Raw genomic sequence first — 12,500 nt, 5'->3', positions numbered from 1 at the left:
ATAAATAATAACAATAATATTAATAATAATAATCAAAATCCTGTAAGTCTTCGCAAATTCCGTCGACTAAGCAAAGCTAGCGCTGTCAAGATTACTTATACAACCCAGCACAAGATGATGGCCTAGAGGTAACGCGTCCGCCCAGGAAGCGAGAGAATCTGAGCGCGCTGGTTCGAATCTCGGCTCAGCCGCCGATATTTTCTCCCCCTCCACTAGACCTTGAGTGGTGGTCTGGACGCTAGTCATTCGGATGAGACAATAAACCGAGGTCCCGTGTGTAACATTAGCGCAGGTAAAAGAACCCACGACAACAAAAGGATTGTTCATGGCAAAATGCTGTAGAAAAATCCACTTCGATAGGAAAAACAAAGAAAACTGCACGCAGGAAAAAAAAATACAAAAAAAATGGGTGGCACTGTAGTGTAGTGACGCGCTCTCTCTGGGGAGAGCAGCCCGAATTTCACACAGAGAAATCTGTTGTGATAAAATGAAATACAAATACAAATACAAGGTATGGTACTTTGTTCGTTATTGTACGCCGAAACAGCGTGCAGTCTTACCCGCTCTTTTTTTCTTTTTTTTCTTTTTTTCTTTTTTTTTTCTCCTTTTATTTTCGTTTGTTGTTGTTGTTGTTGTTGTTTTTGGGTTTTTTTTCTTAAGTTTTTTTTTTTTTTGTTTTTTTTTGTTTTTTAAGATTGTGCATTAACTCTTATTATTCTAGTTAAATTTTGTTTGTTTCTTTTCTTCATTTATGTCATTTCATGTCGTATTATTTCATTCAAGAAATATTTTTGCGGTCTTTTTGTTGTTGTTGTTGTTTTGTTTGTTTGTTTGTTTTGTTGTTTTTTATTCCATGTCATTTTCTGATAAGATCACTTAAGTCAAGCAGTCCAGCCTTACGTATTGTTGCGTGCAAGTATCACTGATGATGTACGTTTGTGTACGCCGAAACAACACGCAATCTTAACATCTTTTTTTATATATAAATTATTTATTAGATTTTAGTTTAGTTCTTTTCCTTTTCTTGGTTGATATCATCTTATATCGTTTCATTTGTTTTCTTCTCTTTTTTTTTTTTAGGGTATATAAAAAACAACAACTTTTTCTCACTGTCTTTTTCTGTTCTTTTTTCTTTCTTTTTTTTTCTTTTTATGTCATTTCCAGAGATTTTTTTTTAATTTAATTTTATTTTATTTTATTTATTTATTTTAATAGTTTCTGTCATTTTCTGTCGTTTCATTTCATTCTCTTTTTTTCCTCGCGTTCGTTTCTGTCATTTTTTGTGTGTGTTAATTTCTTGTTTCATCTATTGTTCATTGACCTCTGTGTGTTCGTGTATGTGTGTGTCTGTGTCAGTGTGTGTCTGAGTTGGTGTGTCTGTGTATGTCTGCCTATGTCTGTTTCTCTGTGTCTGTGTCTGTGTGTGCGAGTGTGACCGCGCGCGCGTGTGTGTGTGTGTGTGTCTTACAAACCTTGTTAAGGTCTTAATTGACAATCAATATTGATCGTATTGATCGTTTTCCACGCATTTTATCTTATTTCATGATCTATCTGCTTACCTTCCCCCCCAGCCCCCTCAAAGCCTGACTAAGTGCGTTGGGGTTACGCTGCTGGTCAGGTATCTGCTTAGTAGATGTGGTGTAGCGTATATGGATTTGTCCGAACGCAGTGACGCCTCCTTGAGTAACTCATCTCAACTCAACTCAACTGATTCTGATTCTGATTCTGCATCTGGTTCTGGTTCTGATTCTGATTCTGATTCCTTTCTGATTTGTTCTCTTCCAGAGAGCAGAGAAACGGCGTACATCTACGCCATCTCCAGCGCCGGAGTCATGTACGCTGTGACGCGGGCCTGCTCCAAAGGGGAGCTTATCCGCTGCGGCTGCGACAGCCGCGTGCGTCGGCGACACGCGACGAACGGAACGTTCGAATGGGGCGGCTGCTCCGACAACATCCGCTTCGGCGCGCGCTTCTCCAAGGACTTCGTGGACTCCAACGAGCCCAAGAGCAGCGCCCAGAGTCTGATGAACCTCTGGAACAACGGGGCTGGCAGGAAGGTTCGTTGTCTGTGGGTGTGTGTGGGGAGTGGGGGAGACTCGGGGGGGTGGGGTTGCGGAGCGGAGTGTTTGGGTGGGTGGAGGTGGATGGGTGAGTAGATGGGTTGTGTTGCTTATGTGTGCAATTGTGTGTAGTAGTAGTAGTAGTAGTAGTGTTCAGTTTAACGTCTTTCCACTTTTAGTGATATTAGTCGGAAAAGAAGGGGAGGTTGGGGGGGGGGGGGGGGCAGTACGTGGGTTAAGAATGGTGTGTGTGTGTGTTTTGTCGGGGAAGGGAAAGAACGTTGGTGGGGGGGGGGGGGGGGAGGGGGGACAACAAAAGAGAGACATAAGCTTAATGGAAGGAAACGCTAACAAGTAACAACAAACAACTATAACAACTGTAACAAACGTCCTATTGGACTACGCAGCAAACCTTCTGCAATAACAAATAACATTATGAAATTGTCAAAAAAATACATTCACAAGAATTTTCCGAGAAGTTAGGTTAAACGATTTTAGAGTCTGGCATTCAAATATTACATGTTGGCCAGAAATAGGTTTTCCACATGTGCATTTATCATCTTTGCTGAACTAAGTATAAAAAAAAAAGCGTTCAGCTATATCCTGTTCGATAATGCTTGTGTGTGTGTGTGTGTGTGTGTGTGTGTGTGTGTGTGAATGACTGTGGTGGTGAACTCTTGTTTCTTTATGAGTGTCCAAAGTTCAGGCAAAATCGGTAGTGTAGAGATTTCGTTTCAGCTGAGAACATGCTATATCGCAATAATAAATAAGCACTGTCACTCTTTTGATTGGGCGATGCATATCATTTATGCTTGTGCCACCTACCTACCTACCTACCTACCCACCCATTATCCAGCATACAGATGAATAAAGAGAACAGAGCTAGAGAAATGAACCCGGCTTTTAAAAAAAGTCCCCCAAAAATGAAAGCTCCAACTTCCCACCGTGTGGCACGTGCACACAGCAGACCTCCATATATACATACATCAACATGTATATATATATACATCAACAAAGTATTGGAGTGGAACCACCCAAACAGGAAAGCAAAAGTCGACAGACCACAGTAAACGTACAACCTCTATCAAGATGTGAAGTGATGGCCTGGAGGTAACGCGTCCGCATAGGAAGCGAGAGAATCTGAGCGAGGTGGTTCGAATCACGGCTCAGCCGCCGATATTTTCTCCCCCTCCACTAGACATTGAGTGGTGGCCTGGACGCTAGTCAATCGGATGAGACGATAAACCGAGGTCCCGTGTGCAGCATGCACTTAGCGCACGTAAAAGAACCAACGGCAACAAAAGGGTTGTTCCCGGCAAAATTATGTAGAAAAATCCACTTGGATAGGAAAAACAAATAAAACTGCACGCAGGGGAAAAAAAACCAAGAAAGGCAAGGCCTTTAAGACTCACTTGTAATACACTTTTTTTTTTTTTTTAAATCTAATCGTTAAAATGTGTTCTTTATTTGTTATTATAAAGCTTCGGGTTAAAAAATAAAAAAAGAAAGAAAAAAGGAGAAAGAAAAAGTCCTGACGGCAGATTCGAACCCCGCGTTTTCGGGTGAGAAGAAACTGTCTTACCCTTTACACTATCGTGGCTCCTTAACTGACGTTCTAAAATTTAACATTGAAACATGCTATTTAAAGGGCGATAAATCGATTGCTGTATTCGCAGTGAGAACGCTCTTTGAATCATATTATTCTGGTGTATCTTGGGCATTCAAAAAATCTTTAAGGGCAATTAAAAATTCTTTTTAAGCCCACGTTAAAGGAGACGTGGCTATTGCCGCAAACACACTGCAACATTTAGCCGTTTTCTCTGGATCTAGATAGATGTACAAGTTTAGTTACACCCGCCGGGAATGTAGTACGACACGGTCGAATCAATTTCTCTTTTATGTTCATTCCAGTTTTATAGTTTTAAAGTTGTGAAAATTGAGTATTTTGTTAAACTAATAACATGTAGAGCCAAGTACAAGTACTTCCTAAACGTCGTATGAAGTGAAAAGGACTTCATTTTGAGAAAAGTCAAAACTGGAAATTTTTACGTTTCATCAAGGGTATTAACTCTCATGGTTTATTATTTTTAACTGTGAATTCCGACTGATTTGTTGATATTTTTATGGCAGTTTGGGGCATAATCCAGTAAGTGATGAGGCGTTCACAAATCTTTCTCAGAATAAATATTTAATGGTCTCCTTCTCCAACTTTCCATCACATGTTATCGTGTATTGTTGATTGAAAATAGGATTGAACGGGCAGGTCAACAACTTGAACTTGAACAAAATGGCGTCCTTCGTTCCCGAGGAATATGAGCACGCGCTTTGAATATGTATAATTATGTGTACGCAATTGATTTTTGCCCATGATCTTCAGGGCTCAGCCAATAGATCTAAACAGTCCACTGGTAGTATTGATTTTAGTATTTTCCAAGAAAGACCACTTGGGCGAATGAACATAGTGAAAGCACTGTACACTGAGAGTAAAACACACAAGCTTTTTATGTATTGAGTATAATTTCAAAATGTAATGTTTAAGATGAGAAAGATCACTTTAAAGCAAATTAACTCCCCTAGCATTAATTACAGATTAATTTCTCTTTTTTACTATCTGCACCAAAGACATGCAAAATAAATATAACTTCCATGCTTAGCAAAAGAAGTTCCTAATTGAACAAAAATGATAATAATGACTGCTCTTGTTGTTGTGTCAGAATATCAGATCAAAGTGCCAAGTTTAGAGAGAGAAAAATGAATATAACAGTAAATGCAGTTTGCATATAATCTGGCTTCTTTTTTATTTTTTTGTGCCCATCCCAGAGGTGCAATATTGTTTTAAACAAGATGATTGGAAAGAACTGAATTTTTCCTATTTTCATGCCTAATTTGGTGTCAACTGAAAAAGTATTTGCAGAGAAAATGTCAATGTTAAAGTTTACCACACACACACACACACACACACACACACACACACACACACACACACACACACACACAAGAAAAAAAAGCGAACACCGGGTTAAAACATAGAATCACTTTGTTTACACAAGTGAGTCAAAAATGGGTGGCGCTGTAGTGTTGCGACGCGCTCTCCTTGGGGAGAGCAGCCCGAATTTCACACAGACAAATCTGTTGTGATAAAAAAGAAATACAAAATATAAATACAAATAAATCACCCCAATAATATACGTGCGCGTCATCCAGCTACACGTCTTCTGATAGAAGTAAGCTGGCATACCTTTACAAACAACAACTAAGATGCACCTGCCCCAAAATGGACGACACAAGAGTTGTGTCTTCCCCTGCCCTCCCTGGTGACTTCCCATTGTATTATTGTATTTTACTACTCTTTTCTTTTTGTCACGACATATCTCACTGTGTGAAATTCAGGCTGCTCTCCCCAGGGAGAGCGCGTCGCTACACTGAGAGCTCCACCTTTCTTTTTGTTTTTTTGTTTTGCCTGCTTTGCAATTTCCTTTGTTTTCCTATCGATGTGGATTTTTGTACATAATTTTGCTGAGGGATAATCCTTTGGTTGTCGTGGGTTCTTTTACGTGCGCTAAGTGCATGCTGCACACGGGACCTCGGTTTACCATCCGAATGACTTAATGCCCCACCTCCAACCGCATGTGTGCTTCGGACTCCGGGGTTTCGAACCCACATGCGTGTCCACCGATGACGGAGATGGAGGCAACCAGATGAGAAGTGGGTCCAGGGCGGAGTCCACTGGAGGAGTGCTGGTGTCAGGATCTGTGCTTCCCCCCAAACATCTTCAGGAACATTTCATACGGATTACAGCCTAAAATTTTCTCTCTCTCCCTCACACACACACACACACACACACACACATCCTTCTCTACCACATTCATATAAAAAAAATACAAATGATATTTTACAAGCATGTACGTAAGCTAGTAGAAGAATCGATTTGCATAACAGAAAAGAACTTCTTCAGACAGTAAAAATGAAATCCAGTGATTTCACTAGAACAACAACAACAACAACAATAACAAAAACAACAAAAAATAGAGAATAACAGGTATTCTGCAATCCGCGTGTGCATTTTAACCTCACCGCGGAAAGGGCTTTTTTGCTGGTGTTTACAGATCCGTGTGTCCTTCCTCATCTGCAATTATCCCCCTTATCAGGCCGGGTGGGGGGTGTGGGGGGGTCGGGGGGGGGGGGGGTTAATGTGTGCAGCTTTAATTGCTTCTTTCCCGTCATTCATAACCATGCTTCAGTTGTCTTTCCTTACTGCTTCTTCTTCTTCTTCTGTTTCTTCTTCTTCTTCTTTGATCTTTGGTTCCAACTCCCACATTCACTCGTATAATTAAATGGACATGTACGTGTATTATCGTTTTTACCCTGCCATTTAGGCAGCCATACTCCATTTTCTGGCTTGTGCAGGATTGGTATGTTCGTGTTTCCATAACCCGTCGAACATTAACATAGATTACAGGATCTTTCACGTGCGCGCGTTGGATCTTTGGCATGTATGATTATTCACACGTAATGGGTATATGCATTAGCAGATCTGAATATTTGTTGACCTGGCAGATCGAAGAAAACACAAATCCACACTGAACCCTTTGTACATGCCCCTTCCCCCTGCTCACCCTCCATTTCATCTCCGCTCATCACTCAGGAGATGTTAAGATCGAACCGATGACCCTTGTGATGGATAAGTCCAAAGCTCTAAGCGCTTGAGAAATGCCTGATTTGGGGGGCGTCTCCGTAAAAAGACACGTGTTATCAATGTGCCACAGCATGAAGGGTTAAAGTGAGGCGTTTCAAGATCACTTTTGGTCCAAACAAATTGTATTCGTTCAAAACAACGCAGCAACAAACATCGAAATATTGGAAGCACAACAAGCAGAAGCTTACAAAGCGTGCTCTTTTGGTAGTATGTGCTTCAAGGACCATGTTGGACCATTTCAGCACCACCTAGATAGAACACCTTTGTCACTGAAATGCGACTAGATCAAGTGTCTGTTACCCACGGAGCTATACTGCTATCAATTTTTCGGTGGTTGGATAAATATTTTGTACACATCTCAGGAGAATCCCCAGCTATTCTTAGACACCATCTTTTCTGTGTTTGTAGCACGAGGGAATTTCGCACTCTAAATTGACTAGGGGTGAAAGGTTAAAGATGTGACAATGTTATAGACAAGACAAGACAAGACAAGACGTGTTTATTTCAGGAAACCCCGTGGATGTACATGAAAATGTTACATGTTTCATGTAACTAATACAAATATTAATCACATTTGTTACTGTGCTCATTTTTTTTTCAACAATGGCCACACCACCTGTCTGGTTAAGACATACATTTTTCAGGAAGAAAAGAAAAAAAAATTATATATATATATATATATATATGTAGCTGACCGAGTGGTTATTCAAGGGTACAGTACAAAAGAACTAACTAAATGATGATTGAATGTACTAAAGGATAGACAAGAATTCCCGCGCACAGGCCAGGAACATATAGAGTCCAGTCACAAATGGGTTTTTTCTATTGTTTTATTTACAATTGTTATAAGAGCATAAGAGAGAAGATATGAAAAGAGAAGACTGGAAGAGAAGGAGCTATAAAAAGAGAAGACAGTGCCTGGAATGACACAAACAAATGGCATTAGCACAACATGTCGGCACAAGTGAGTAATATAGCACATGTATACATATTACATGGAAAGACTACCACTTGGAAATGCATATGTGTGAAGACCAAACACTAACATCAAATGACATTTCTAATACATTTAAATAGTGCAGTTAAAGTGATTGAAGCTATGCTGATTTAGTGAAAGTACACTGACAGTATAGATTAGGTAAAGCTTATACTGTGTCATAGTGACTCAAATGAATCAGTTTATCATGTTGCACTATACTGGAGTAAGCCGTATAGAAGAGAGCATGATAACTAAATTACAATTAACAGACTGACACATATCAGGTGGGTTTGACCAATAACTGATATTAATCCAACACTATCTTGTAATCATGACAGAATACTACACACATCTTAGAGTACTGAGCATCAGTGAAACACTAACCTTCATCAGTGACAGCAAATGAGAAAGAACCCATCATATGCACCCACTAGAATATTCTCCAACAAACTATTAGTGTCTAGAGACGTCACTGACTGTGACGTTAAGAAGAATCAAATGGAACACTGCTCCAAGCATATGACGACATGGCAATTAGTTAGATCAATCATAACCAAGCTGTGACTAACATGTCAAAGCAATAACTGAACAAAGCAATAACTGAACATACTCATATGAACACAAGTACTGTATCGAACAATACAATTTACAAATCAACACATTCTACACACTAGTACTTACAGCGATATGTAGCGAGGTGTCAGCCATTGTGAGAACACACACGACACACACTCACACTGCCCACGATGCAGCAAGAGAGAGAAAGAGCAGCTCTGGTCAGATGACTGACCAGGTATGAAATGACCACTCATCACTCACTGTGCCAATTTATGCAAGTTAAGCGGACTGCAAAGACAGTCACATGTGCTGCGAGCAGATCATTACTAATCTGGTCAAATCTAATAACAACTGTGTTTCTTACAAGGTGTTCAGTGACAGATTTTTAAATGATTCCTGAACCGATTTACATCGGATAAGTTGCAAAAGAAAGAGCTCAACACCTACTTTATAATGAGTATAAAAATAAAGTATTGTTTATTTGAGATGAATTTATAATCTTAATTTAAGTCACCTGAACAGGGTCAGTTTTAACGAGCTTGTCGCTGAAAATTACATACTGCGTTAAATCATTTTAACGTAGGCAAACATAAATGGAATAGATTTAAAGATGGAATTGCGATGATTCTGCCAGTATATAATGCTTGTAGTTTACTGATCTGACAAAAGAGTTATCAATTAATTAAAGTAGAACAGAAACACAAGTTTCCACTCAGCCAATGACGTACTGCGATGCGACACTGGTCGAGCCTGAGTAGGTTGTATGGGGAAGAGGACAAAATGATGTAAGCGAAGTGACGTCACACATTCTGCACGTGGGTTAGTTGCAAAAGGGTTAGTTGCGAAAACTGTCGTCTGCTAATACAGCTTGTGCGTGAGGCAAGTTTTGGAGCAAGCATAGCGCTTGGTCACATCTATATATATATATATATATATATATATATATATATATATATATATATATATATAAGTAATGTACAAAAGATACAGCATTATACAATATATACATGCCAAAAGTGGGCATTTATCCCACACACAAATATGATGAATTCACTTTATTTTTTTTTTAAATCACAAAAAAACTAAAAACGAAAACAAACAATAAGCAATTAAGCATGCTGACTCAGAGAGATGCTATCTAATTAGACCAGAAGGCATTCATCATGATTTTTTATATCTAATTATGGTTATATATATGTGTGTGTGTGTGTTGTTCCAGACGACGAAGAACAACCTGGACATCAAGTGCAAGTGCCACGGTGTGTCGGGCTCCTGCTCCGTCAAGATTTGCTGGCGGAAACTAAAACCTTTCCGGGCCATCGGCGCTGACCTCAAGGCGAAGTTCGACGGCGCCAGCTTAGTGCGCCTGGACGCCAAGCGCCACCGGTTAAAGCGGGTGAGCCCGCACCAGAAGATGCCCAGAAAGACAGACCTGGTGTACCTGAAGGAGTCGCCGGACTTTTGCGAGGAGGACCGGGCCATGGGCTCGCTAGGGACCCACGGCCGTCGCTGCAACAAGACGAGCCAGGGGCTGGACGGTTGCACCATCATGTGCTGCGGGCGGGGCTACTACACCCTGGTGCGGGAGATGAAGGACGACTGTGACTGCAAGTTCTACTGGTGCTGCCGGGTGGAGTGCAAGAAGTGCACGCACATCAAGGAGATGCATTACTGTAACTGAGTCATGTGTGTGAAGAAGTGTACGGCACGTCAAGGAGATGCGTTACTGTAACTGAGTCATGTGTGTGAAGAAGTGTACGGCACGTCAAGGAGATGCGTTACTGTAACTGAGCTGCGCAAGGAGAGTACACATGTCATACATTACTGAAACTGAGCTGCGCAAGGACTGTACGCACGTGAAAGAGATGCATTACTGTAACTGAGCTGTGTGAAGAAGTGGGCACACGCCAAAGAGATGCATTACGGTAACTGAGCTGTGTCAGAACTGTATACACGTCAGAGATGCACTACGGTAACTGAGCTGTGTGAAGAAGTGTACTGCACATCAAACAGATGCCTTACGGTAACTGAACTGCGCGAGAAGCGAGTGCACGTTAAAGAGAGGTGAACTGTGTCAGTGAACTGTGTCAGTGAACTGTGTTAGAAGTGTACATACGTCAGAAGGATGCATCACTGCAACTGAGCTCTGCAAGAAGTGTACACACGCCAAAGAGATGCATTTCTGTAAATGAAGTGTTTATTGAAACACACAGTTCCGCTTTAACGTGAAGAGCCATGTTGCTCCCCAAGGTACCATCCTACTAGCATGTGGTGTGAAAGTGTGCTGAAAAAGAAAAACGAAAAAAAAAAAAAAATCTGCAACAGTCAGTGAGAGTACACTGTCTGAGTGCTTCGCCTTTGCAAAATGACAAAAACTTGGCCAAAGATCAACTGAATTCTTTGAGAGCTTTCGTCATTTTTTGGTGTCGTTGTTTTATGAAATACATATTTATTTAGAACCGTTGTGTACATCGTTATATTCTTATAATGCTTACATCGTACAAGAGGAATGTATGTCAAATAGCATGTTGCCTGTAAAATTGGAAAAAGAAGTAGTGGCAGAGAGTGTGTGTGTGTGTGTGTGTGTCATTGAAGGAATGTTCCACTGCGGAAACGGATATTTTTTTAAAAGCTTGTTTTAACCGTGTCCATTTTTTTTTTTAAATTGAGAAGATCTTCTGGACATTTGCCCCGTTCTTTTTGTGGCTATCCACTCCACGGGAGATGGGTGTGTCAGCGTCCTCACACAATGCACACACACACACACACACACACACACACACACACACACACACACACACACACACACACACATCCACACACACATATTATATATATATACTAAAATAGTGTTGCTGAAATTACATCAACAGGTATGGATAAAGTCATACGTAATGTAAGTACGTTGACCATGCTGTATCTGTTCCTGTTCCGGACACGTCTCACGGGAGACATATCTCTGACACCATACCCATCTCCTGACATTCATAAATCCTCTTCAGCAAAATCAGGCTATTGCGATCCCCCAAACTTCTCCAGCTCGACCTGTTACGAAATCCACTTTCACAAGATGACGACGAATGCACACTTTTCACAAAGTATTGCACCCGTCACCGAAGACGCGTGTATCTTTTCATAGCTGTCAGTAGCTGATTGTGTGTATTTATTTGTTAATTAATTGATCTGTTTATTTATTTGTTTGTTTGTTTGTTGTTGTGTGTTGTGGGGTTGTTGGTTGTTGTTTTTTGGGGTTTTTTTTTTTGGGGGGGTGGGGGGGGGTTATGTACCTATTCATTGCAATGCTTACTTAGGCCCCTGGGGAATGTACGTCATGAGGGTTTTTTTGTTTTTTGTTGTCGTTTTTTTCCCACCACTCTCAAGACAAAGATAAGTCATTGCAGAATTTACGTCACTGAAATCGTCAGAACACCAGACACGGTTAGATCAGCATAGAGGTCGTGTCTCTGCACGTGTGTCCATCTCCGGACAAATGTCCGCACGTATGACTGCCAGCAGTATTCAGAGATGCCAACTGTTGACGATTTCGCCGTATTTTGTTTCGCTCGATCGCAGTTTGTTCCGACGTATCGCCAACGTCAAAACTGTTCCGACGAATTCATTTTCGACAACCTAGCATGGTCACATGCTTTCCTGTGGTAACATTACCCAGACGCTCTAGACCTATCGTTTACGAGTCCACGGCAGTCACAACTAACCTTGGTCTCACGTGATGATGCTCATCAAATCGCATGCATGTTTACATTAAAAAAGCATTGAGTTGACCAATCAGCTTAATCGTTGCAGTTACATCGTGCTGCAGGAAGGCCAAAGTGTTTGAATGCCTTGCAGATAAAATGCACTTTTGCTTATGTGGCTTGGAGTCCGAATGTTCCTTCCAAATTCAAAATGTTCCTGCCAAATTTCCTGATTGTTCCTACACACGCTTGACAGGGGTTGGCATCTCTGAATATTGAATCGACCAGCAGACTGGGGCGAATGCTGTCAAAACAAGACAAGGCAAGACAAAACAAGAAAAGACAAGACGTGTTTATTTCAGGAAACTCCGTGTGAACACATGAAAATGTTACATATTTCATGTAGCTAATACAAATATGAAATAACATTTGGTACTACTGTACTCAGAATAAATTACAATGGCCATATCAATCGTTTGGTTATGATACACCTAAGTCATATATTTGGAGGA

General features: G+C 40.7%; 1 protein-coding gene across 1 annotated transcript in view; it reads left to right on the top strand.

Moving 5' to 3' along the window:
- LOC143282458 (protein Wnt-4-like) overlaps positions 1 to 10,335 on the top strand; it is a 106,430-nt gene extending 96,095 nt beyond the window's left edge. The window contains exons 3-4 of the mRNA XM_076588101.1: positions 1,786 to 2,057; positions 9,513 to 10,335. Coding sequence (XP_076444216.1) covers positions 1,786 to 2,057; positions 9,513 to 9,974 — 734 coding nt within the window. The 3' untranslated portion in view covers positions 9,975 to 10,335. The remainder of the gene's footprint in view (positions 1 to 1,785; positions 2,058 to 9,512) is intronic.
- Positions 10,336 to 12,500: the final 2,165 nt, after the last annotated feature.

Source organism: Babylonia areolata, chromosome 5 (genome assembly GCF_041734735.1).
Source record: "Babylonia areolata isolate BAREFJ2019XMU chromosome 5, ASM4173473v1, whole genome shotgun sequence".
Classification (NCBI taxonomy): Eukaryota; Metazoa; Mollusca; class Gastropoda; order Neogastropoda; family Buccinidae; genus Babylonia; species Babylonia areolata.
Note: the sequence above shows the minus strand (reverse complement) of the source record. Positions and strands in the feature narration are given on the sequence as shown.